This window comes from Orbicella franksi, chromosome 10 (assembly GCF_964199315.1).
Source record: "Orbicella franksi chromosome 10, jaOrbFran1.1, whole genome shotgun sequence".
NCBI lineage: Eukaryota > Metazoa > Cnidaria > Anthozoa > Scleractinia > Merulinidae > Orbicella > Orbicella franksi.
In genome coordinates this window covers 24,896,491-24,922,959 of record NC_138154.1, presented here as the reverse complement: position 1 = coordinate 24,922,959, position 26,469 = coordinate 24,896,491, and the positions used below count along the sequence as shown (strand labels likewise).

The following is a 26,469-nucleotide window of genomic DNA, read 5'->3' as shown; positions in this document are numbered from 1 at the left end:
TAAACAGTAATTTGAGGTTCACTTAAAGAATGGCTTGATTTAGCTCGAAAGATCATTTCATGGGCACTTTATAGAATAGTAAATGAGTCAAGTTCAATGCTTTGTCTTACGGATAAAAAAGGTTTAAAATTGACAGGGGAAAAGCAATGTGCTCGTCACGTAGAAAATAGCGGCAAGGTAGAACTGAATGAACTTTTCAATTCTCAAGAACTAGAAATCAACAAACAATTTCTCCTAGCTGTCTTAAAACATTCTCAAAAAGTCAAGTGATGAGAATAAAGAAATAAAGAAACTGTATAGGATGTTGTCTTGATATCAAATCTGACAACATTGCCGAATTTTCTAGTATAAGTTTAGTCAGTGTATCCATGGATACCATGTGTGTTCCTTGCTGTTTTGAAGGTAGCTGAAGTAGATCTACAGTTCTTATTCATTTTAGCATAACACGTTGTTAACTTGACTTTCTATAGAATGATAATAGAATCCTGGTTAACGGATTTTGTGATAAAGTAGCACCCAAATATTGATGGCAACCTATCAAACCTAAACGATACGAATAGCTTGTGTATATGAAAAGAAATTAAAGAAAGAAAAAACTTGACATAGAGATTTGAAATTTTTGCGCTCATTCTTGTTAACCCAGTACAGTTGGTAAATTAGCATATAACGTCTCAGTGCACGTATCTTCAATTGTCTAGATAGCACTTACACTTGCCTTCTAACTGATCAATAATGATAATTCTTGTCAACAGGATCACAGAGATTAGACGGAACCGTTAAGAAAATGGGCTGCAGCACTGATCAATATTAAATTCAACCACCTTAAAATAAAATGTTAAAAAAGGAGGTGAGCAAGTCTTCGAAAAGAGTTATGTGACTTTTTGGAAAAACATTACTAAATTTTTGAAAACTATTTAAGCAATAAACAAGACTTGCAAGGTAGCTTTCATCAGCATTTTCTTCTTTAAAACAATGTGAATCAAAGTACAGTACTTAAGTGAAATTTCGCAAAGCCTTTCCTTATGTTAAGAAGGTGTAAGGGCCAATTAAAGGACACAAAAAAGAGCTCTTGAAACCTTCTACAACATTAGATCATTAAATAACGAAAAAAGGATATATAAACAAGCCGCAAACTAAGTTTGCGGCCAAATCTTGTGTCCTTGTCCATTACTTAAAAACTTCAACAAAGTGTGTTAATAAATAAAGATCTTAACCCCCCCCCCCCCACCCCCTCAAATGATCTCAGCAGGTCAATCCAACAAATCACAACATTGTTCTGCGCAACATGCTGCGCGCGCATGGTCACCCTCTTGAGACCTCTTCAGATATATTACGAACTGATGGCTCATACTTGACAAAAACACCAAACACGTCGCAACAGGGTGGCCAAACGCACACAACATGTTCGGAGGAGGTAGCAGGGAGCAAGATGACTCCTTTTCCCTCCTTGCTCCTCCCCAGAGGAGGTAGCAGGGAGCAAGATGACTCCTTTTCCCTCCTTGCTCCTCCCCAGAGGAGGTAGCAGGGAGCAAGATGACTCCTTTTCCCTCCTTGCTCCTCCCCAGAGGAGGTAGCAGGGAGCAAGATGACTCCTTTTCCCTCCTTGCTCCTCCCCAGAGGAGGTAGCAGGGAGCAAGATGACTCCTTTTCCCTCCTTGCTCCTCCCCAGAGGAGGTAGCAGGGAGCAAGATGACTCCTTTTCCCTCCTTGCTCCTCCCCAGAGGAGGTAGCAGGGAGCAAGATGACTCCTTTTCCCTCCTTGCTCCTCCCCAGAGGAGGTAGCAGGGAGCAAGATGACTCCTTTTCCCTCCTTGCTCCTCCCCAGAGGAGGTAGCAGGGAGCAAGATGACTCCTTTTCCCTCCTTGCTCCTCCCCAGAGGAGGTAGCAGGGAGCAAGATGACTCCTTTTCCCTCCTTGCTCCTCCCCAGAGGAGGTAGCAGGGAGCAAGATGACTCCTTTTCCCTCCTTGCTCCTCCCCAGAGGAGGTAGCAGGGAGCAAGATGACTCCTTTTCCCTCCTTGCTCCTCCCCAGAGGAGGTAGCAGGGAGCAAGATGACTCCTTTTCCCTCCTTGCTCCTCCCCAGAGGAGGTAGCAGGGAGCAAGATGACTCCTTTTCCCTCCTTGCTCCTCCCCAGAGGAGGTAGCAGGGAGCAAGATGACTCCTTTTCCCTCCTTGCTCCTCCCCAGAGGAGGTAGCAGGGAGCAAGATGACTCCTTTTCCCTCCTTGCTCCTCCCCAGAGGAGGTAGCAGGGAGCAAGATGACTCCTTTTCCCTCCTTGCTCCTCCCCAGAGGAGGTAGCAGGGAGCAAGATGACTCCTTTTCCCTCCTTGCTCCTCCCCAGAGGAGGTAGCAGGGAGCAAGATGACTCCTTTTCCCTCCTTGCTCCTCCCCAGAGGAGGTAGCAGGGAGCAAGATGACTCCTTTTCCCTCCTTGCTCCTCCCCAGAGGAGGTAGCAGGGAGCAAGATGACTCCTTTTCCCTCCTTGCTCCTCCCCAGAGGAGGTAGCAGGGAGCAAGATGACTCCTTTTCCCTCCTTGCTCCTCCCCAGAGGAGGTAGCAGGGAGCAAGATGACTCCTTTTCCCTCCTTGCTCCTCCCCAGAGGAGGTAGCAGGGAGCAAGATGACTCCTTTTCCCTCCTTGCTCCTCCCCAGAGGAGGTAGCAGGGAGCAAGATGACTCCTTTTCCCTCCTTGCTCCTCCCCAGAGGAGGTAGCAGGGAGCAAGATGACTCCTTTTCCCTCCTTGCTCCTCCCCAGAGGAGGTAGCAGGGAGCAAGATGACTCCTTTTCCCTCCTTGCTCCTCCCCAGAGGAGGTAGCAGGGAGCAAGATGACTCCTTTTCCCTCCTTGCTCCTCCCCAGAGGAGGTAGCAGGGAGCAAGATGACTCCTTTTCCCTCCTTGCTCCTCCCCAGAGGAGGTAGCAGGGAGCAAGATGACTCCTTTTCCCTCCTTGCTCCTCCCCAGAGGAGGTAGCAGGGAGCAAGATGACTCCTTTTCCCTCCTTGCTCCTCCCCAGAGGAGGTAGCAGGGAGCAAGATGACTCCTTTTCCCTCCTTGCTCCTCCCCAGAGGAGGTAGCAGGGAGCAAGATGACTCCTTTTCCCTCCTTGCTCCTCCCCAGAGGAGGTAGCAGGGAGCAAGATGACTCCTTTTCCCTCCTTGCTCCTCCCCAGAGGAGGTAGCAGGGAGCAAGATGACTCCTTTTCCCTCCTTGCTCCTCCCCAGAGGAGGTAGCAGGGAGCAAGATGACTCTTCCCATCGTTAATTTATTCATATATTCAATTTAGGTGATGACTCTAGAAATCGTAAAAAACAAGGTGGAAATGCTTTTATTAATAACAGTGATTATCCGTTACCTTGCTTGGAAGGAGAATTACTTTGCATTTAAATTTAGTTCAATCCAAGATACACGTTCTCTTCCCAAAGCGGAGCGCAATGCCTTTAGAAAATCGTCAGTGAGAGATACCCCTACACGATATTTTGGGCACATTGGTTTATCTTTTGGCCAAAATTCCCCACTATCTTACCGGGGAATAATGTTTGAAGAGCATAATTTCTGTTCCTCAAACCTCCACTCCACTGAATGAAACAATCGCGCGTGAGGAATAAATTTTTTCTATAATCCTCTACTTTCCTAGGAAGGAGATTTGGAGGGAAGTGTATGTCTTAACCATAATCTCTTAATCTTTTCTTTAAAAGTCAAAAGTGGTTACATTTTCAGTAAAACTTCCTCCCAAAGTAATTTTCTTTAAGATGGTCAAGGTTTAGGAAATGGCTGAAAGACTAGACTGCTTATTTATGCCCATAGTGTCGACACAGTGTAGTTTAGTCTTACCGCTACTTCTTAACCTCTAACCCTCTCAGAGAAAAGTACTTTGGGAGGAAGTCTACCTCATACTACAACCCCTTTTTGAACTTTAAAGGACGAGTGGAGGATTATGGATGAGAGTTAAACTTCCTCTCCGAATATTCTCTCTAGGAAAGTAAAGGATTATGGACGAGGTTTAATCCTCCTTCGCGATTGTTTCAATCAGGGGAGCGGGGGTTTTGGGGGACAGGAATTAGGACTCTTCGAACAATCTTTCCCTGTAAGATGGTGGGGGATTTTTGGCCGAAAATAAACTACTGTGCACAATGGCTTGTGTAGGGGTATCTCACGATTTTTTTTTATCTGACGATTTTTTTCTGGCACTGCCCTCTGCTTTGGGAATGAGTAATGTTCATTGGATAAAACTGAATTTAAACGCAAAGTAAAGGACAACGACACATGTTTAACCGCACTCACCTTTCTGGTTCTGCGGCATATTTTTTTCTACAGTTATTTTCTAAATAATATTTTATCACAGGAAGGTGTAAGAGCTTATTGGATTCTAGTCTTTAATTTGCTTTTTGCACCTTCCTTACATCAGCTAAGTTTACTTTTGTTATTTGCGAAAATCTCTATCTTTTTATTCTTCCCTCATACAGACTTAATATTATATATATTCACGTCAGCTTCATTTGTTATTCAACTATTCCATCATAACTTACTCTGAGGATCAACAGATTTACGATAAACGGAGTACAGGTGCTTTTCTTAAAGTTTATTTCCAAGCTCAAAGAGAATTTATTTGAAAGTGTTTCTGCATTTGTCTTTTAGCCAGTTGTTCGCTGTGGTGTATCATTGTTCACTTTCTTTACTATTCCTCAGGCTACCTGTTGATCGAATCAAATATTAACAGTTCATCAGACTGTGTCACGCAGAATCAACATGTATTATTATGCGATGAACTGTCGGAGTGAGGGTGCTGCTGCGATACTCTCCTACTTGTTCTATATTTTCTTTCCAAATAAAACTTACGGTACTTACATACATCATGAAATGTTCACAAGGTAACGCTAGCTTTTGGCTTCAGAAAAAAATAAACAAGTACTAAGCAAAATGAACTAGTCGTTTAAGTATAGAACTCTTACTAAATGATTGCCAATTAAATCTCTACACTTTAAAACGTCACCATAGTGTTATCGAGCGCAGAATGAACTGTCTTTTGAGTCCATCTTTCAGCTTTGTCCGAACGATTATCAGCTTTTTTTTTCTAAAATTGCGAGTGCTGTGACGGCAAATGGCCTTGTTTCACTGAGCCTTCTGGAGAATTTGATTATCCGTTCAATATTTCTAAATCCTCTTCCGAAACTTCGGTGAGACGAGAAAAAATGTCCCTGTTTTGCAGACAATCTTCAACCACTGAATAGTAATGGTGATCGTACAAGATATACCTTAGCCAATCAGAATGCAGTATTGCATTAGTATAATCCGGTAGACTTGTACTAATGATAAACAGATTACTGTACCGTTGTCAAGCACAATAACTGTTGGTTATTAATTCTTACATAATGATCAAGAGTGATCACAATAAAACGTTTTCATGAAATCATTATGAAGAATGATTGACTTTGTGAATTCTTTTGTTAGAAAACATTTCTGGACCTAGAAATGTTAAAGTTAAAATTGTAAATTTCATTTTCAAAGTTAAAACTTTAACTTTGCAGCAACTATTTACTTCTGCTGGCATGTTGACACGACCTTGTTTCCTTACTTATGATCAACAACACGCTCTGCCTCGATCTGAACCAGAAGGGAAGAAATGACTTGCATTTAATGTCTTTTTTCAGGTTTTCTGAACTGCACTTAACAAATCTTAAGAAAGAAACTGACATATTCATTTTCACTTGTCTTATTCGCATCCTTGGATGAGCCGTGGCCCAATATTTCTCTGCAAACTGAAGTCGAGTGATACAAAACTTAAGCCCTTCTCCGCTGTGTTAATACTTGGTTGGATTATCGCTTACAGAAAACAGCACCTCTTGTCAAAGATGGTTTTTTATGTTTTTGGTATCCTTAAAGGGACACAGTCGGCTTTGGGACCGCGCTGACCTGGACACTAGTTTTCTCACTTTGAAAAAGTGTATCATATTTGGTTAAAAAACAGTATGGATCGTGTCTCTGTGATATGCAAATTAACTATGAAATCAAATGGTATCTAATGCGCATGTGCTCCAGCTGACTGTGTCCCTTTAACTTTTAATTGAGTACCACTGATTCATGCTTCCAAAGTATTGATATTATTGATCAAAGAACGTAAAACCGAAAAATCAAAAACCTCTGCAATCTTTTCAAGGCACTGGACGTTTTTTTTAAGCTTTTCGAAATATATGAATTGATTATGTCGTTCTCAAACCTTTTTATCAGCCTAGTGTCTTTGTCAGTAGTCCGACATCACCAAGTCCAATTACATCCTTTACAGGGACAGGATCCGGTACTTCTTTTTTTATTAGGTTACGTCGGTCCTTGCAAATTGACCTTGTGTTTTCACTGCTTACCAAAGCGTCGCTTATTCAACTATCAGAAACCATAGTACACTCGCCTGCCAAGGAGTTGAAAAACAAATATTGCTTCGGAAACAACATGAAAACTCGATCTGCTATTACCGACCAGCTAAGAAATAGACTTACAAATGCGGGGTAAAAATACAGCCTTTATCAGCAATGATGTGAAATGATTTCCTGCTGCAAATTATTAACGAGCTGTTAACATGTCCACGACTAAATTTCCTCACGGTTACGTGTTTGATTCTCGGTTCCAGTTTCTTATAGGTCATCGATACAATTTCAAGCATATCCTTAAGACAGTTGCATTTGTTCAAATCATCGTTAATAGAGGGAATGGTTAAGAATCCCACCAAACATCAAAAAAGCAAACAAACAGGCTAAGAGTTATGTTGGAAGGTCTTTCACCCTGTACATCTTTTTGTTTTATGCTCCTAGACTGTGCATGAATTACGTAATCGCAATGTTTCTATTGGTTAGTTGTATGAGCACACATAACCACTTTTTGGATTCTTCCAGATTTTGTGCACGGTCAACCTCCCCCCCCCCCCCCCTCCCCCGCCCCAAACAGCCAACAAAAACATACAACAAAGAAATTTGCCATGATTCATAACCATTTCCCTTTATTAACCACGTTCAAATGTATTGTGTTTAAGTACTTTCTTATCTCACTTTCATTATTGCCAATGCGTCTCGAAACAGTATTTAGGTCAATGCTCTTTCCAGTATCTTGATAAAGTGAAAACAATGGAAACTGACGCTGGTCAATATAAATAACTAAACTTGGTAACTCCTTGTTAAAACAATCAGGGAACGTTTTGTTGTGTCAATTAGTTCACTGCTTTTCTTGACGTTCCTGTGGCAAACAAGCACACTCAAAGGTGTTTTATGAATTTTGGTGTACCTTTCGAAGCTCAAGTCTATGTTTTAGAGATTTTTTTGGTTTTTACAAAGTCTTATTTAAAAAAAAAATTTGAATCACCATATTTTTTAGTATTTTCAAACTTTTTGACATATTTGCAAAATTTTGAAATCCAAGATTGAGGTCCTTTTCAAAAGCACGATATCATTTTTACCTGACAAGTTATTGCACGAAAATTAACATTCCTAGATGATTAATCACCACATACCTGCATATGTCTTTTATTACTATACCGCATTTATAATTTGATGAACATGGAAAGAGACACTCTCAGTTAACCTTCACCCTTTGCATGTTCTAAAATTTGTTTCATTTTAAGAACTCCATATAAAAGATGAAAAGGATAGACGAATATGATTAAAATTCAAAAGGTTTGTTCAAAAGTTCCAAAGCAAAAATTAAACCTTAATGATAATTATGTCTTGAAACCTTTCCTCAGCAATACTGATTGTAAATACTTCTTGTAAAATCACGGTTCCTGCACTGAGACTAGTTTCTAACTTATAATAATAGCGTTTTTCAATGCAATAACTTTGTACTAATCTTCCCTATGTCGAATCGATGTGAAAATTATACACTGAGTTGCTAAAATGAGTTTAGATCAAGAGTCATAATCGGGGACGGAGACCGTAAGCACGCGCCATTTCTAGTATTGGGGCTGTCCCTATGATATGGGACAATTTTTCTATTTTTAGAACAAATTGCGCCATCGTGTAAGGAAAGCGCGCGTACATGCTGCGAGGATTTTTGCGGTTGTAGCGCGGGGAAAATAGCATCCGAAATTCCCGATATGTTTTATGCTTTTGGCCCACAACTCAATACGTTTATGTCTGTTGGAATTTTGCTTAAGTATTCTCGTCGCAAGCTGGTCCAATTCGACTGAAGTAAGGCAGTGTCGAATTTAGGTATGTCCCGTTTTATATCACTCAGACCAAGTTGTGTACCGCTGCTTCTTTTACAAGAGTTCCACTTTACTCCACTCTAAATTTCAGATACGCTGAAGATTAACAGCTTTTCCGTAACACAGCAAAATAACTAGTTGGAAAATTTTGGATATTTCAGCGTTTTAGGACTTCAAAGTTTCCCTCCTCTTGCCACACGCTTGCGGGGATTTCGCCAGAGTCTATCGCCACCGAAAAGTAGTAAAAAATTGCAAGTTTGCATTTCGCCTGAATTGTAAGCAACACTTGATATTTCATCAAGGCCCAATAAGTTTACGTCTGTAGATACGGCGAGGCTTTGTTTGTGTAAAAATTCAATAAATTGTCTGTTGTCGATGAATAAGAGCGCCCGCCGATGCGTGTTTTGTACAGTCAGTAAACATGACAAATTGGACTTCCGCAATAATATCTCTAGTTTTTAAATATGTTCAAGGTTGATAAATGTTTGAGAACATATTAAACTGCTTAGCTGAAAATATGTGAATACAGCAGGAATAATCAGCAAAATTACGATGACGCTTTCTTTAATCAACTCGAATAACGATTTCGATTTTGTTGGCTTAGTTATCAAAACTCCTTGTCTATTTTATTTTCGCAGTTGTGTAAAATTTCACTACGATGAAGAAACACACACGATAGTAGCCTTTTGGCGTTGGTGAAAATTGTTGCAGAATCTCAGCACGAAGAAATCTTTGTCAAGATTTGTTGCCCATTAGCTACAATTGAAAACACCGACTCGGACTTTAAAGTGTACGCCCTGGAGCTACTTGTACGTGGCAGACTTTCCTTCCAAAAGTTTTTGCAAACCTGCCAAACGAGCAGAAATAATAAGAAACTATCAAAAACAGGTTTTGGTTATGATTAAGCACGGTTTGAGAAGTCCACAAATTACCTCGATACCAGAGTAGAGAGATTTCTTACATAAACTTTATTCTTTAGACAACATCCACGCGAGAACCCACGACATGTGCGTGGATCCGCGCGGATGTATGTCGTCAGGGTGGCGCAATTTGTTCTAAAAATAGCAAAAGTGCCCCATATCATTAGGTGCGCGCAGATCCCGAGACTTACGGTCTCCGTCCCCGGTTATGGCTCCTGCTTAGATTAAAGATTGTTTATTTATTACGGAAAAAGACATTCCAGGGAAGCGGGAGACTACGCGTGTAGCAATTAACATACTATGTAAATTCAAAGCTTTCTACAGTTTTCGATTCTATTTTATCTATTTTCCATTTCATTATTACATTCCATATGTGTAAACAGTAGTTTTGACACCTTTTGACCTGTGTACTTGTTTTATTTATCTATTCTTCTCTGGGTCCATTTTTTTCTTTTTGCTGTTTGTTTCAAAATGTATCGACCATTACTTCAATTTATCATTTCAGCTACCCTGCGAGACTAGCGTCACATATTTATTCTAGCTGGAATGTTATTTGTTTATTGTTTGCTTGAATACTGACACAAAAACTTTATTCACATGCAACAAACTGTTGTTTTCTTGAGAAAAAGAAAATACTCAAACTACACTTTGAAATCTATGTCAGTGAAACATCGCTACATCGAAAACATGACATTTCTCTCAAGGCTTGAGCCCACTTGTGCCCGGACACATGCAAGTACGTATCGAAACCAAACAACGCTCGTAAATATTTTCAGCCACCTGAAAAATTAATTCTGTTTTCTCTGTTCTAAACGTTAATTTTCCATATTAAATGGTGTAGCAAGACAGTAATTTGCCCTAGGCGATGATATTTTTTCATTCACCTCCATGTTTAACTCTGTACTTATATCAGCTACACAGACGAAAAAGTAGGGCATGTTTATATAGATTTTGATCAAGCTTCAAACATTGATGACCAAAAAATGATCGTGTTTGCCAAAGCGCAATTAGAATTGTCATGCCGATAAAGTCATGAGCTCTATTAGTCGTTATAAATTAAGTTGCTGTTCCTTCTTGAATGCCTGACAATACTATTTTAAAACACATCTGATTTTGAGTAATTCGCTCTCTAAATGAATCGCCTTTAAAGTTCATTTGCGGCCTCGTATAAGGAAAGCATTGTTCGCACTGCAAATTATCATTGTACTATTAAACTGGAATTGTTCTCGTAAATTGTCGTACATGGTTCTCTGTCTGCAGCATAAGAGGATCACTTCCTTAAACAGTCTTCGTTCGCAAAGCCAAGCCGAGAGTAAGCTGAAATGCCACTTTAGAATCTTTGTTTTTCACAATGTTTATATCAAAATAAATTTGTAACAATTACTAGTACCACCACCACGTTTTTATTCTGTTAAATTTGAATTCAAAATGTCAGGAAAAAGCACTTCAATTTTGCATTGCGGAGAATATTGGTCCGTTTCAAGTTGTCCTTTAAAATAATAAATTGCGATGTTCAACCTTTCACTGCAGTCTCGTACTCAAAATATTGATTTTCCCAATTGATTGTCATACATTTCTTTTGTTCTTAGTTTATGAATTTGGTAACATTGCCTTTGTAACATACTTGACAACGCAACGAGGTACGATGAGGTTATATTTTGATCACTCTTGGACTGAATCCGTTAATGGTAAACGACTAGAGAAACAAGAAAACGACTTACCTGAAGTAAGATATTTACAGGCCAGGGTCCAAGAGCCAGTACACTGCAATCCAAAATGACTACATATTTCTTTGAAAGGGCATTTAACCTAGGAAGAAAGGAAACATCAGCAAAATAGCTGGTTAATATTGATTGTATCACTTAACACTCATTGTTTTCACAATGTGCTTACGAAAGTTCTAATTATTAACACCAGCATGTTGTTTTATTCTGTTAACTTTGATTCCATTATGTCACTGGACAAGTCTCCAATCTTCAAGTAAAATTCTTCTTACTAGTTACAATATATCCTGATTGCAATATTTTCTCTCCAACTGAGATACTTATAACAAGGGTCAGGAGGGCATTTATATGGTCACTCTTTGGACTGAAACCGTTCAATGGTAAACAGAGAAGAAAACGACTTACCTGAAAAAAGGTGTTTTCAATGGCTGTCAACTTGAACCAGGCTTCGAAAGCTTACACACTTTGATCCAGCATGGCTACACTTTCCACTGAAACGATGTTTGCATTCAACCTGGTGATAAGAAGAGCAAAAGACAACAAATTAAATTACTTTTCAACGATTATCGGGTCTCCAGTTGTGTTAATTTCGAATATTTGCCCCTAAATACACATTTACAGTACTTTTCTAAAGCATTACTTTATTGAAATTGATGAACAAATCTCTCGCAATCTTGTTACTTTTAAGAATTCGTTCGGACATCAGAACAATTCCTCGTTGCCCAACCGGTATCTAAGAGTTTATGGGTTCGAATCCCGTCACGAATTGAGATGTTCAATTCTTTGTCCCACGCTCACCACAGGATCAAAATTTCATATCATCTTTCACTACTCCCGATTAGATTTCTGTACAGGATACTTGGAATGACACAGTTATTAAAGTGGTCGACGACAAATTCAAGTAAAATAAGGAAAGGGTGAACTTATCTGAATTAAGATTTTTCCAATATGTTATAGTGCACCAGCGTTCAAGAATTACACACTGCAATCCAAAATGGCCACACTTTCTCTTCAATATCCGAGTTCACCTGGCAAAAAGGGAGATTAAACATAAAACGAACTATTTTTTTCATCAGCAAATTCGAGACGTATTTATAAATTTAATAACAGACAATTCTGCAGTGACTTCTTAAAGCAGGTATCAATACTGTATGGTAAAATTATTTAAGAAAACACTAAATTTTTGTTGGCTGGCAAATCTGAAACAAACTTCCTGGTTCTGCCGAGGACATTAAAATAGTTAAAGATTTTCTCTGCAAGATACTTTGAAATGTATTGACATGGAAGGAGATTTTATTAACTTTGGACTGAAACCGAAAAAAACGGAAAATTTGAGGTGCTGGACTTATTGTAGGGAAAAAGCGTTTCCAGCCATTAGCAAGCAGTGAACTACTAATTGAAACCGCTGAGTCCAAGAGCTAACGAAGTTGCTTTTCTTGCATTGGCAAATTTTCAGTCCTTCGTGTCATAAATTTTCCAGAAACCAAGTGAGGCAAGTTGCAGATAAATTTCTAACACCGGCAATAAATATTTTATGAACGTTACTGCTGAGCTTTGGTGGTACATTTAGACAACATTTCTCAGTTAATGAATAGAAAACTGCAAAGATAATATCTGGTCTATCTGAACCAAGATGTTTGCAATACTTACTTTGTACCAAAGAACATTAGAGCCACGCACTGTCGTACAAAATGGACTTGTTTTCTCTCAGCATATCTTTTTTAAAACCTGCATGAAAAAGAAAAGAGGAAGCTTTGATACACTGACTTTTAAAAATTGCGTTAGGCTTAGGAATTTGGTCAAAACAATGCAGAGCTAGCGTTTCACAGAGACATTTAAAGCATAAATACTATTCAGGCAGCGTTTGAACGCACAAAGCAGTATAAATTTTTTTTTTTTTTTTGTTACATGCCTGAAGACAGTTCATTTGGTTATTTCCTTCAGGATGTACTCAACATGATAAAAGAAAATCAATTATTTTCTTTCTTGGACTGATACTGCAAATGGTATAAGACAGAAGAGTTAAGAAAATGACAACGAGCTTATCTGACTATAAAATCTTTCAGATGTCGTCTGTTTGCATCGAAGCGAAGGGTAAAACACTGCAATCCAAGATGGCTGCATTTTCTTTCAATGCACGTGCACTCTGTGTTCAACCTTGGAAAAAAGAGAGCAAATGTCAAGAAATGAAGTAAATCTCCTTTTATTCAATAGAGCAGTCTTGTAGTTGTACAATGTTGCTATTTTCAGGCATATTACATTGTATTCGCTAGCCTGAAATCAAGAGATTAGAGAAATGCATTTTATAGTGGTGACTGGCTTTCTTTTCGCTTAGAAAATTTACTGAGTACAAACGTGCTAGGTCTGGGATTCTGGTGGTATATTGTATTTCGATCAATCTTGCTCTGAATTAAATCGTTTACCAGGAAAACGACGAACAAATGACAAAACTACGATGTACTTATCTGAAATCAGTCATTTCCTGTAGTCAACTACCAGGTTGCGCTAGAGCCCAAGAACTACAACCTGCAATCCAAAAAGGTTTCTGTTGCATTTTAATTTAAATTACCATACACTAGAACAAAAAAATCATAAAATTGTAGCAAGGGTCAAACTGAACCATGGCAATCAATTTATCGTGATAGCTATCTTAGTCAGAATTTTTAAATCAGACCTTGCAACAAGGCCAGATCATACTTGTAAAATAAAGATAAAGTAAAACCTAGAATTTACAGGAAATTGGAGTTGATCGCAACATGAAGAGACTGATAAGGAGAGAACGGAGCTTCAAAGCTGAGCACGGCTGCTCATAATAGACTACGAGTAGTCCCTCTTTCGCTTAGTCCGTCGTGCGTGACGCGAAAGAAATTCGCGAGAAAAAAATGGCCACGCGAAATCCTCGGGGCTCCTCGCCTCCAGGATTTCGCGCGGCCATTTTTTTTCTCGTGGTTTTCTTTCGCGTCACGCACGACGGACTAAGCGAAAGAGGGACTACTCGTAGTCTAGCTCATAATGGTTACATTTCCTTTGGGTTCCCCTCTTTTCGTCTAATGCCAGAAGGAGGAAAAATATATCACCTTTGAGTTTGAGGTCTATTATCAGTCGGTCAATCAGTTTGGTAGTTAGAAACCGGCCATATAACATCGGACAATATCGCCTGCATTAACAAATTTCTTAATGTTCTCTTAGGATTATTTTCTCGCCAGAATTCAACGCAAGTTTGCTCGAAATTGGTTCCATTCGTCAAGTAATTTCTGATTTCACGAAAATGTGAACAATTATGAAAACATGAGGATAAATGAACAAAAGCCACAATGCAATTATAACTCAAATCTGCCTTCATTTCTGAAATTCTAACCAAATATTTTGATATTACTTACCCGAAAATGTATCAGAAATCAATCGGGAGGCGAAGGACAAGGATGGCTGTATAACATCTCAACAAAGTCGCTCTCAAAGTAAAACCGACTAAATTAAACTCCAATTAAAACATTCACGAGCAGTAAGTTCAGCGATTGTATAGAAACAAATTGTTCCTGCATGAGAAAAGAATTTAAATTCTCAGGGAATATTATTGACGTAACTTTAAAACTGTTGATATTAAGTCAGTCAGATCTTCATACCCTTAGCAACTCAGAGCATCGGAGCAATGGATAACAAGCCGGGTCTAAAACACAGGTCACATTCCACAGGGCAAGAGTAGAAATCCTTACTCTACTGATGAATAACTATGCCAAAAGTTTCCCCTCGATCTAAAACAACATTTTCGCAGAGTGCTAGGGCTAATTAGGGCTAGGAGACTGAATCTTGGTGCTGTTTATTTATCTGTAGTGCAGTGACTCCGTACTCTGACCTGTGGAATATGACCTGCAGTTCAGACCCGCCAAGGACAACATTAAACAGTTACAAATACGACGAACAAGAGAGCTAGTATTTCTGAAATGTGGTATTCAGTAAGAAACTTTCAAACCTGCTATTCCGATGTGCTTGTCTAAACGAACTTGGTAATTCTTTATTCCGAAAGTTTCACACCCTCCCAGTATTCAACAATTTCTTCACTGTGTGGACGTAAAAAATTGCTCAACGAACTGGTTATACTAAACCACTAAACTGCGGAAAAAGGCAAGCGTAGCGAAACGAGGCGAAAAGCGAACAAGATCATGACATGAAAAAACGAAAGCGTATACTTATCTGTGAAGGGGAGCACATCGACGAAGATACTGGTTCACCTTCACAACACACGACGCTTTCTGACACTAAAATGAACGGGATGTCCTTTGAGACTTCCTTACATACACGATTAAAATTCATTCCACCCACTAGAAAAGTGTTTGCTGCATCAGAATATTTTATTGAGATTTCTGTGCGTCAAACAATAGAGCATACAATGATATCAATAAAAAAATATCGAATAAAGCACGCACTCAGTCGCCAGTTATTTTCTTCCAAAAAAGTAAAGGTATTTCAAATGAAATTCGTTGAATAGTTTTCAAGAAGTTGACTCTTGAAGTTCGTTGTGTTATCACTTAAAACCCCAAGGAAAGACTGAACATGTGTCTTCGGGAGCTTGAAATTCATCGCCGCGTTTTAAATGCACAACGTGTCTTATTCTTAGTTGTGTTGGCATTTTATAGAGCCAAGCCCTGAAAACTAAACGTGTCAGGTGTTTACCATGATAGGCACGGAAGGCGTGCTCGGGCTATTCGGTGACAACACTGGGACTGTAAAATTGTGTAAAAGCAAAAAACATAAACATATTAAAAATAATTCTGATAAATGTATTTAACATCAATTCTGTCTTGAATTCCAAACATGATTTGTTACCCACAATGCAAGGATTTGAGTTAGAGTCAAAACTAGAGGTCCAGAACAATACTTTTCTCTGACATTCCCTTAATAAAAATAAAGTTTCTCTAACCAAATAAACAACAGACATAGTAACGGTTTCTAGCCTGCCCTCAGGGGCAGCCCTCCTTTCCACCCATTCATTTCGACTGACAAGTTTTTAACAAATCCTTTTTCATAGGGAAAATGTCTTTTTCCTGACCATTTCCTGACCTTAAGCAGGGTGTCTAAAAAAAACTCGAATAGCGAATAGTGGTGAACAGTCACGGATAGTGGCGAATAGTCGTCAATAGTCACCGCTATAGTTCAGCACTGATCTGGGTTCGTTGAAACTGATCACGTGAAAAAAAAAATAAAATAAAAATAAAATGAAATAAAATACGAATGTGAGGTAAGTGCTCTGTGATTAGTTTATCAACTGAGAAGGCACAAACGAGCTGCTCTGATAACCGTTTATAAAAACAACCGATCTAAGCTACATCTTGCGTTAATTAATTATCCAAACAAGCATGAGAATTTCAGTGAATTTCTTACCTTTTCTTCTCAGGACTTAGGCTAGGGCCGACAGTAAGAAAACAGAAAACACAAGGATAACCTAATAAAGACGTATTTACGCTTTTGCAGCGGTGAAAACAGAAGAAATTACGTTTAGAAGGTGTATGAAGGTGAATGGAGGTGTATGAAGGTGAATAAAAGTGTATGAAGGTGAATAAAGGTGTATGAAGGTGAATGAAGGTGGATGAAGGTGGATGAAGGTGTATGAAGGTGAATGAAGGTGTAAGAAGGTGAATAGAGGTGTATGAAGGTGAATGAAAGTGTATGAAGATGAATGAAGGTGCATTAAGGTGAATGGAGGTGTATGAAGGTGTTCGAATGAAGGTGTATGAAGATGAATAAAGATGTATGAAGGTGAATAGAGGTGTATGAAGGTGAATGAAGGAGGATGAAGGAGGATGAAGGTGGATGAAGGTGTATGAAGGTGCATGAAGGTGTATGAAGGTGAATAGAGGTGTATGAAGGTGAATGAAGGTGTATGAAGATGAATGAAGGTGTATGAAGGTGAATAAAGTTGAACGAATGTGTATGAAGGTAATAAAAGGTGTATGAAGGTGTATGAGAAGGAATGAAGTTGTGTGAAGATGGATGAAGGTGGATGAAGGTGAATAAAGGTGTATGAAGGTACATGAAGGTGAATGGAGGTGTAGAATGAAAGTGAATGGAGGTGAATAAAGGCGAATGAAGGGTGCATAATGGTGTATGAAGGTGTATGAAGGTGAATGGTGGTGAATGAAGGTGAATAGAGGTGCATGAAGGTGTATGAAGGTGCATGAAGGTGTATGAAGGTGCATGAAGGTGTATGAAGGTGAATAGAGGTGTATGAAGGTGAATAGAGGTGTATGAAGGTGGATGAAGGTGGATGAAGGTGAATGAAGGAGGATGAAGGAGGATGAAGGAAGATGAAGGTGGATGAAGGTGTATGAAGGTGAATGAAGGTGCATGAAGGTGTATGAAGGTGAATAGAGGTGTATGAAGGTGAATAGAGGTGTATGAAGGTGGATGAAGGTGGATGAAGGTGAATGAAGGAGGATGAAGGAGGATGAAGGAAGATGAAGGTGGATGAAGGTGTATGAAGGTGAATGAAGGTGTATGAAGGTGAATAGAGGTGTATGAAGGTGAATGAAGGTGAATAAAGGTGAACGAATGTGTATGAAGGTGGATGAAGGTAATAAAAGGTGTATGAAGGTGTATGAGAAGGAATGAAGTTGTATGAAGATGGATGAAGGTGGATGAAGGTGAATCAAGGTGTATGAAGGTATATGAAGGTGAATGGAGGTGTAGAATGAAAGTGAATGGAGGTGAATAAAGGCGAATGAAGGTGCATAATGGTGTATGAAGGTGAATGGTGGTAAATGAAGGTGAATAGAGGTGCATGAAGGTGATTGAAGGTTTATGAAGGTGGATAGCGGTGTATGAAGGTGAATGAAGGTGGATGAAGGTGGATGGAGTTGTATGAAGGTGAATAAAGGTGTATGAAGGTGGATGAAGGTGAATGAAGGTGTATGAAGGTAATACAAGGTGTATGAAGGTATATGAGAAGGTATGAAGGTGTATGAAGGTGGATGAAGGTGAATCAAGGTGTATGAAGGTATGTGAAGGCGAATGAAGGTGTATGATGGTGCATGAAGGCGTATGAAGGTGAATGGTGGTGAATGAAGGTATATGAAGGTATGAAGGTGAATGAAGGTGATGAAGGTGGATAGAGATGTGGGAAGGTAAATTAAGGTGAATAAAGGTGTATGAAGGTGGACGAAGATGTATGAAGGTGTATGAAGGTGTATGAAGGTGTATGAAGGTGAATGAAGGTGTGTGAAGGTGAATGAAGGTTTACGAAGGTGAATAAAGGTGGATGAAGGTGAATGAAGGTCTGTGAAGGTGTATGAAGGCCTATGAAGGTGGATGAAGGTCTATGAAGGTGAATGAAGGTGAATGAAGGTGGATGAAGGTCTATGAAGGTGAATGAAGGTGGATGAAGGTCTATGAAGAAGGATGAAGGTAAATGAAGGTAAATGAAGGTAAATGACAGTCAATGAAGGTCTATGAAGGTGGATAAAGGTGTATGAAGGTGAATGAAGGTGTATGAAGGCGTACGAAGGTCTATGAAGGTCTATGAAGGTCTATGATGGTGAATGAAGGTGAATGAGGGTGTATGAAGGTGAATGAAGGTGAATGAAGGTGAATGAAGGTGGATGACGGTGAATGAAGGTGTATCAAGGTGTACGAGGTGCTATGAAGGTGTATGAAGGTGATGAAGGTTAATGAAGGTGTATGAAGGTGTATCAGGGTGTATGAAGGTGGATGAAAGTGCATGAAAGCGTACGAAGGTGTATGAAGGTGAATTAAGGTGTATGAAGGTGGATGAAGGTGAATTGAGGTGCATATAAGGTGTATGAAGGTGAATTAGAGTGTATGAAGGTCGATGAAGGTGTACGAAGGTGAATGAAGGTCTACGAACGTGTATATCAGTGAATGAAGGTGTATCGACGAACATGAAAGGCGGTGAAAGTATATGATGTAAGCAAGTATGTCAGCATATATAGTTTTGGTCAGCGGTTTATTATCAAAAGGCTCGGAGCCATTCCTGCAATTAACGTCATGTCTTCTTCCCTTTAGACGCCATTTTGAACAGGTTTGTTTTGCAAGAGATTCACGCGAGGAGTTCGCGAAGAGCGTGCTATGCAGAATTTCCTTATATGGGCAAAAATTAGAAGAGTGATTTTCATTGGTCTGGAATAATCGGCAGCATAGTTTAAAACAGATAAGGGAAGTTAAACGCTTCTAGGTGATATGCCTCTGTTCACATATAACATTGACAAGGGAGGCAACTCTTTGTCCAAACGTTTTGAACGCAATCCGAGTATTCGCTCGAATCTCTAAATTTCTTTGCTTCCACGAAACCAAACAAACACAAAACGAAGTCGAAAGATTTTTCTACATCTTGGCCGAATTTGTTTTCAAATACTTTCGCGACAGTCAGAGAATTTTAGCGTCTTTTGCAAAGTTTTTTCTCAAATCGCTTTTCGCAACATGATCGTACCGTTCAACCGGTACCACTGACGTCATCCAGCGCGCGCTCGAGCTCCCCTCCATCTCCCTCACGTGTTTTTTGACACAACAAATCTTTACAAAATCCTTCCCCAACTCTTAGGGCTTGCCACAAGTTGCTCGAGATTTCCCAAAAAGTTGCCCGAAATTTCTCAGAAAGTCGCTCAAAAGTTGCTCCAAAAAAAGTCGAAAGTTGCTTTTTGTAACGAAAGTTGCTCAAAGGTTGCTAAAAAATCAAAAACTTTTTTTTGTTTCTTTCTTCTTTTATTTGGTCTGATATCAAAAATATGCAATCTGTACAACAAAAGTAACATTTGTCAGCGTTTTTGTGCAATTTTGCGTTGTAACCAACGTCTCTAAATAAATTTGTTCACAATACGCATGAGTAAATACTACTCATCAATATCAATATAACAATAATAATCTTCTAAACATTCTATTATGAGCCAATGAAATTGTCGGAGGATCTGAATGACCTTCGTCACCTGAAATACTCGAATCAGTGGAGTGTCAATCTTCGTCCGCCGTTCTGTATTTTCTTTAAAAAACCGCTGACCTAGCAGCCCGGCTGCATGCATCTTTCGCCCATGATCTGCTCCGGCGGGGGTGGGGGGGGGGGGTGGGGTGGGGGGAGGAGGAACTGCTCCTTTTTCACAGGAAATTCAGAAATTGTTTACTGAAACATTGCAAAATATGGAAGCATGGTCAATTAAAGCACTAAAAGCTGCTCCGATATCTAGAAAACTAGAAATTGCTCAGAATGCAAAAAGTTGCTCGAAACAAAAAAAGTTGCTCGAAATACGAAAAGTTGCCAAAAAGTTGCCGGGCAACTTGTGGCAAGCCCTACCAGCTCTCAATTTTAAACGCGGAATCTCGGTAAAGCGCTTCAGGTATTTACCCGGGACACTTCATTTCCGAGCGGAGATCGGGCGACTTCGGACGCGCAAGAAAAACTGCGAGCCGGCGGTAGGGGTTTGTAAAGATTTGTTGTGTCAAAAATGCATGTGTTGGTGAGGGAGGGGAGCTCGAACGCGCGCTGGATGACGCAATCCACCGTAGGAAAAAAGATGTCGGCTGTACATTTTACCACAATACCTTGCGAACCTAACACAGCCTATATGGCACGAAGATAGCCAAATTTTTACAATATTTGTTCCTGTGCTGAGGACATTGTGTAGCCTAGGTTTGAAGATTTTATAACTTTTCTGCACGTTTTTATGAGCGTTGTTAAGGTTTTCTTGCGCTAAGAACTATGGGTAAATGTACCAGTCGCCACCTTTTTTCTTACGGAGGATTGGTACCGGTTCAACGGTACGATCATGTTGCGAAAAGCCATTTGAGAAAAAACTTGGTAAAAGACGTTAAAATTCTCCGACTGTCGTGAAAATATTCGAAAACAAATTCTGCCAAGTTGTGGAAAAATCGTTCGACTTCGTTTTTGTTTGTTTGGTATCGGGGAAGCAAAGGTATTTAGAGATTCGAGCGAATATTCAGATAGCGTTCAAAATGTTTGGGCAAAGAGTTGCCTCCCTTGTCAATGTTCTCGGTGTAAACCAAAAAAATTTTTGTTGAGCGCGAAAAGGCCTAGGTACGAGTTTAGCGCTACAGTGTCACGCAGGACTTGTAGATTGCGGTTGTCGCGTAAGAAATGACAACAGGAGACAAAGGTAAATTGTATATTCTTTTCATTCCTTTACAACTCTCTTCCTACTCAACAAGATCGTGTGCTCCCTGTGGTTGACTGAATAAAGCTCATTACCTATTTCCAAAAACTTAAAGCTAAGCTTTACATGTAAACGTTTTGAACTTTACCGTATCTAGATTCTGCTTCGTTCGCTTTCCGGATAGCCAAACGAAATATGGCATATTTGTCTTGTTGTAGGAGTGGCCATTGAATCATTCACGATCCTCGACCTTTTTTACCAAAGAGAGTCGAATCCAAGGATATAATTTGGTCCACTACTTCTGTTTGACCATCTTCGCACATGAGCTGAATGAAAAATGCCTGGCGCGTTCTGCCTATTCCGGCTTTTGGCGGGAAAACTTGCCCTGGGCACTGTCCCGGATGATCGTCAATTCCACCTGTTACCATCCCCACCCCCCCGAGATATCCCTGGGGATTTAACACTTTTTTTTCTAATTCGGCGGCCTATTCCCCGCCTCCGGGCACGAAAAAGGAGACAATTCGCCACCCCCGGGACTCCCATCTACCTCAACTATGTCTGTATGTGCAATAAAGAGGGCCGGTGGCAATGTTGGTTGCTGTACAATAGCAAAAACAGACATTTTGTCAAGAACGCAACGCCTTTCTAGAGTTTATTGAACAAAGGATACTACGTAGAGTAATATATACTATATAATGCATTGAAAAGAGAACTGATTTATATTCCATACAACATTAACGGCTCGGCCAAAAAAAATAAACAGCTGAATGCTGGATCAGTATAAAATGTTTCAAAGTCAACTTGTTAAAAGGTCGACAAGTGTTTTAACAGGTTTAAATTTGAACTAATATTAATATTGATCTGACAAAACTTTGTTTTGTACGAGGATATTTAAGTATAAACTGTTACAAACTCATCTGGACCTTAATATGGACTAAAACTACTCGGTAAAAAAAATGTCAAAATAACATTTATTATGATAGCTCACTATCCATGTGGTAGTGGCTGGATTCAGGGACCGTGGAGACCATTTTGAAGCCCAGGCTGTGGTAGGGGTTTCAATTCTAGCTAAGGAGTCACTGTTCCACCATTTATCATGTCTTTCAGGGGCAGATCCAAGATTTTTCTTGGGAGGGTGTGCACCACTAAGGAATGGTGTAACTGAATACCAGTTATGTCAGAAAGCTACATGTCATCTCCAGGGAAGGGGGGGGGAACACACCCCATGCACCCTCCATCTAGATCCACCCATGTCTTTGCACTCTATTATAATTACAACCCCAATAAATTGAACAAAAAAGAGGTAGGGCAACAGCCCTATTAAACCCTCCTCCATGCAGTCCCCATAATAAGGACTATGCCACAGTATCCTTAAATGATCTTTTTTGATGTACAAAATTTTACAAACTAAGATAAGAAACATCAAAGATGTAACAATAAAACAACATGGAGCAATATTGTATCTTCAGCATATTGCCACATGGTCAATGAAACAGTATTTTAAAACGAGTATTACTGAAAATAAGAGTGGTATAAACCTAATAAGAGTGAATATACAAGTGCCACGCATTGCTTGTGACATGTCAATATGAATCACTAGTTTCACAAATTAAAAAAATAACATAAAAATAAAATAGCACTTTTAATGTCTAATAAACATACTGTTCAATAAGTGTCCATGTCACCATGTATTTATATGTACAGTTTGAAACTTCACACAGTCAGTATTGACTTGGGATCCTCTGGTAAGGACCAAGCAAAGTTTGACTTTTAAACCTAAAGTGAGATTTTCATTCTTTTTTTTTTTTTTTTTACAATCTTGTTAGTGTGAAACATTTTAAAAACAACTAAGCAAACCAATTAATCAATGCTCCATGTAAAATATCATATAAAAGCTCATGATTTATTTTCAAGGAAAGTTTAAATGTCAGTCACATTGCTTGTCTCTGATTCAAATACTCAAAGATATCTGTTAAGAATAGCAAAGCCTGCCACTTACTATTCACAATATCTATGAAGTAACTGTGAAATATTGATGTAAAATCCCCAATTTGGCCTTAAAAAGCAGCACAATACATGATTTTACATGCAAATGGTGTGCACGACCTAAGTCTACCTGCTTGGGTTGAATTGAGGTAGGACTCTCTAAGCAAGATTACAGTGATGATCACCCAACTGCTGCCAATTGACAAAGCTTCTGATCAATTTTTGACCCCTTTCTAACTCCTTTCTGAAAATAGTACTGTTACTGTTTTGGCTTTTCCAGGTTAAGGTCCATATCAAATCAAATTGCAAGAACAGTGGGAGGTAGAGATTTCAACTTTCAGAATGCACTTGTATAGTTTCAAACTCTGCCTTTCAAAGTTCATATATATCGTGTTTCGCCAATTACAACAAGCTATCAGAACGTTGTCAAAAATTAATCACAAATTTATACGAGTGCGAGAACATTTTTGGTGATCATAACTTTATTCTTGCAGCCAACAGTGAAATAATTATACCCCTGATTTTAGTTGCATTGCTTCTGTGTCAAAGTGTTTGTAAGTTTGGTCAATATTATATCCAATTGCTACCAAGCTGATTTTCAATCACTGTTTTTAAGTTTGTATATCAGTTTTCCTTCCAGTAAACTGAAATGTATTTGTTGCATCTTGCTCATTGAAACCTGGCCAGAAGGACCCTGATAGATGCAGTCCTTCACCATCTCTCGAAATAAATACTTGCAGTGCACCAGTATACCAGTTATCGCACAGTTTGCTTCTGGTCTCAAAACACATTGATGAATCTTCGATATAACTGTCAGTTTTGAATCCCACTACATCACCAAAAACACTTGAGGTAGGGAATGAAATATCACCATTTACACTGAGCCCAGAACCAAACAGGACAACTTCTAATGAACCTTCTCCTCCTCTCTTACATAGTGGAGCAACAATACTTAGTGTCCAAGTACCTTCCAGTTCCATATTTAACACCTCTTGTTCGTCTTCCTCATTTCTTTCCACATTATCCTCTTTGGAAACTGGATTTTGTGAACCCTGTTCATCATCTGATGTGGACAGGAGCTTGGCGATATGTGATTCAATAAGCCGGAATTTTGATCTTGGCAGTAATGCAACTTGTTTTACTTCATCAAAGAGTCTCAAGTAGGCTGTGTTCCTCTGTGCCATAACAGCAATAATCTGCTCCAGTTGCACTTTATCACATTTCTTTATACAGTCACAAAGTCCTTCAAGTTCTACACTTGAATTTTGAGTATCCTGTTTTGCAGCGAGGTTCTTAGCCTTGAACTGAGTTGTTGTCTTTGTCGTTTTTCTCTTGCCAAGTCTTTTAATTGAGCCTGTAGCCTTCCTAACTTTTTCTCCATCATTAAAAACTGGTTTGTTTCTCAATTGCCTCCTCTGGGCTCTCTTGTTGACTTTCGCATGGAAGGTTTCCTTCCCATACTTCTCCTCTGCAGCTTGCCTCAGTTCTTCAGAGTTCCAGAGCTTGACTGGTCTGCCCTTCAAGGGTTTGTTCATTTGACGATATCGATGTACTAATGAGTGTAAATCACTGTTGCTGAGAAAAAACTCCTTCTTGGCGGCAGTGCTGCATAACCAAGAACTGCTGCTCTTTTCAAGCTTCTCTAGTGATGACATTTCCAATACTCTGATGGCAATAAAAATAAAATAAAAAATTAATTGCACAGTCTTGAAGAGGAATGTTAGGTTGGATGTCGACCAAAATAATTATTGTTAATCCGTACGAACAGCAAAAGAAGACAACAGATCATCTTTAGTACTGACTGTAAAAATCCAAGGTTTTCATTAATTTAGGGAGTAGAGGGCTAGTTCATGAAGGAGACAGCTGAAACTGATTGTAGTGCCAAAGAGAGAAGCCTCTAAGGAGGTCTAAGACCATGCTTCCCCCAAAAAGCTTGAAATTGAGAGGCTCTGGAATGCTATTTCATGCATTCTCTTGGAAATATTTTCTCAGAGAATTTTTTTCACAATTTTTACCCTACAACGCTAGCGCAACTGAAAACATACACCACACCCTCACCCCATGCCCCCTCTCTAGCTACAGCCTTTACTGTCCTAAAGGACAGTCAAGACGTCAAGTCAATTGTCAAGCATTCAAGGCACAATCAGGTAATGTAGACCTTTCATGTCATATAGACAACAACAGTAGTTGCTGCAAACTTTGTAACTTATGAATAGTGTGTACTTTTAGACCTACACATTGTAGTTTTTAAGTAATTTAGTATTTTGATATTTTAGTATTTAGACTAGTTTGAGTAGGTAGGTGTCCCCAATTAGCTTACTATATAGCTACATACATTGACACTGAAATAAAGTTATTATTATTATTATTATTATTGTTGTTGTTGTTATTGTTATTGTTATTGTTATTAATATTCAGCTACCTTACTATGTGACTTAAATTAAGGGGGGTCAGCTTTATATGAGTATCAAGTTCTTCCCTCCTGGCACCTTATTTGTATGTAGATATTTATATATTTTTAATGCAAATTAAGTTGCCATAAATATAAATATTAAAATAAATAAATAAATAAATAAATAAAGACTACAAGCTGAAGCTTACAAGAGCTAAAGAAGTGAAAAGGGTCTCTGCCGGTGAGTACTTTTAAATATTTCTCAAACACTCCATCAAATACCAACTGAAGTTTAAGTTGAATGCTTTTTTGTCATTGAAGGTCATGCGCATACAAAATAGAATACCCGGCCACTTAATTTACATGTGCCGGTGTGCTTTGAAGAACGAGGTATATGACAATAATTGCTATTCTTATTCAATGAGATGCTAATAAGTGGCCGGGTATTCTGGAGTTTAGCCAAATTAGCTGTTTAATTATACGCAGTGGAACCGGTCGAGCACGCGCGAGGGAAATGATCGAACGTGCATGCTCTAACTAGCGGAGACAAACTGAAAGAGATGAACATCTACCCATCAGACTTATATCAAGTGACTGGAAAAGAAAAGAAAACTCGATACTAACCAACTTAACATTGGCAAACTAGTCAAAAGCAGGATCGATCAGCGCGATCATGGAGGCTACTTACCACGTGACCAAACCGCGGCAACTCCGATTAAAGACATCTCCCCACTCCCTCTTCCCATGTAAGGTAAAATGCCCTGGGAACGACTTTAGTAATGGACACATTTTTGTTCGAAGCTGTTGGGCTCTTGGTGTACGACAAAAAAGTGTTTTCCTTTTTTCTTCTTTTTTTGAGGGTGTGCATTTTGACCGGGGTCTCCAAACCAATCCAGATTGATGTTTTGAAATATTTATCCACTCATCTCCTTCGGGATTTGCCGTCTGAGCTCCTAGGTCCAGGTTCCGGAGAATTTTTTTTTGAGAGAGATTTGTTTCACCTTTCAAATCAATTTCCAAGTTAGAGCTTTGGCCGGTTCTGTATATTTGTGCCCCCCTCCCCCCAACCCGGTTTCAAAAGGCACCATTGGACCAACCACGCGAACGAGTTGACTAGAAATGGGTCCAGTTGTGCCCCAGTC

At 39.3% G+C, this 26,469-nt stretch overlaps 2 protein-coding genes across 5 annotated transcripts; both read right to left on the bottom strand.

Moving 5' to 3' along the window:
* Positions 1 to 1,220: 1,220 nt before the first annotated feature.
* LOC145499684 (uncharacterized) lies at positions 1,221 to 13,469 on the bottom strand. 3 transcript variants are annotated; one of them, XM_081479208.1, is made up of 5 exons: positions 13,299 to 13,469; positions 12,919 to 12,994; positions 12,488 to 12,565; positions 10,853 to 10,922; positions 1,221 to 4,699 (listed from the first exon to the last, which is right to left on the bottom strand). In XM_081479208.1, exon 5 carries the CDS (start codon positions 3,276 to 3,278, stop codon positions 1,251 to 1,253), a length of 2,028 nt encoding a protein of 675 aa, XP_081335334.1. In that variant the 5' UTR covers positions 3,279 to 4,699; positions 10,853 to 10,922; positions 12,488 to 12,565; positions 12,919 to 12,994; positions 13,299 to 13,469; the 3' UTR covers positions 1,221 to 1,250. The 3 variants fall into 3 exon arrangements, with proteins under 3 accessions (XP_081335334.1, XP_081335335.1, XP_081335336.1); XM_081479209.1 differs by lacking the exons at positions 12,488 to 12,565; positions 12,919 to 12,994; positions 13,299 to 13,469 and adding an exon at positions 11,243 to 11,381; XM_081479210.1 differs by lacking the exons at positions 10,853 to 10,922; positions 12,488 to 12,565; positions 12,919 to 12,994; positions 13,299 to 13,469 and adding an exon at positions 6,223 to 6,912.
* An 8,101-nt stretch (positions 13,470 to 21,570) lies between these two features.
* On the bottom strand, positions 21,571 to 26,389 carry LOC145499560 (uncharacterized). 2 transcript variants are annotated; one of them, XM_081479082.1, is made up of 2 exons: positions 25,952 to 26,389; positions 21,571 to 24,600 (listed from the first exon to the last, which is right to left on the bottom strand). In XM_081479082.1, the coding sequence occupies exon 2, from the start codon at positions 24,588 to 24,590 to the stop codon at positions 23,547 to 23,549; it is 1,044 nt and encodes a 347-aa protein (XP_081335208.1). In that variant the 5' UTR covers positions 24,591 to 24,600; positions 25,952 to 26,389; the 3' UTR covers positions 21,571 to 23,546. The 2 variants fall into 2 exon arrangements, with proteins under 2 accessions (XP_081335208.1, XP_081335207.1); XM_081479081.1 differs by having other exon boundaries at positions 26,016 to 26,389.
* Positions 26,390 to 26,469: the final 80 nt, after the last annotated feature.

What these genes read in the sequence shown, in the direction of transcription:
- LOC145499560 (XM_081479082.1), bottom strand. Translation starts at nt 24,590, where the DNA reads ATGTCATCACTAGAGAAGCTTGAAAAGAGCAGCAGTTCTTGGTTATGC.
- LOC145499684 (XM_081479208.1), bottom strand. Translation starts at nt 3,278, where the DNA reads ATGAATAAATTAACGATGGGAAGAGTCATCTTGCTCCCTGCTACCTCC.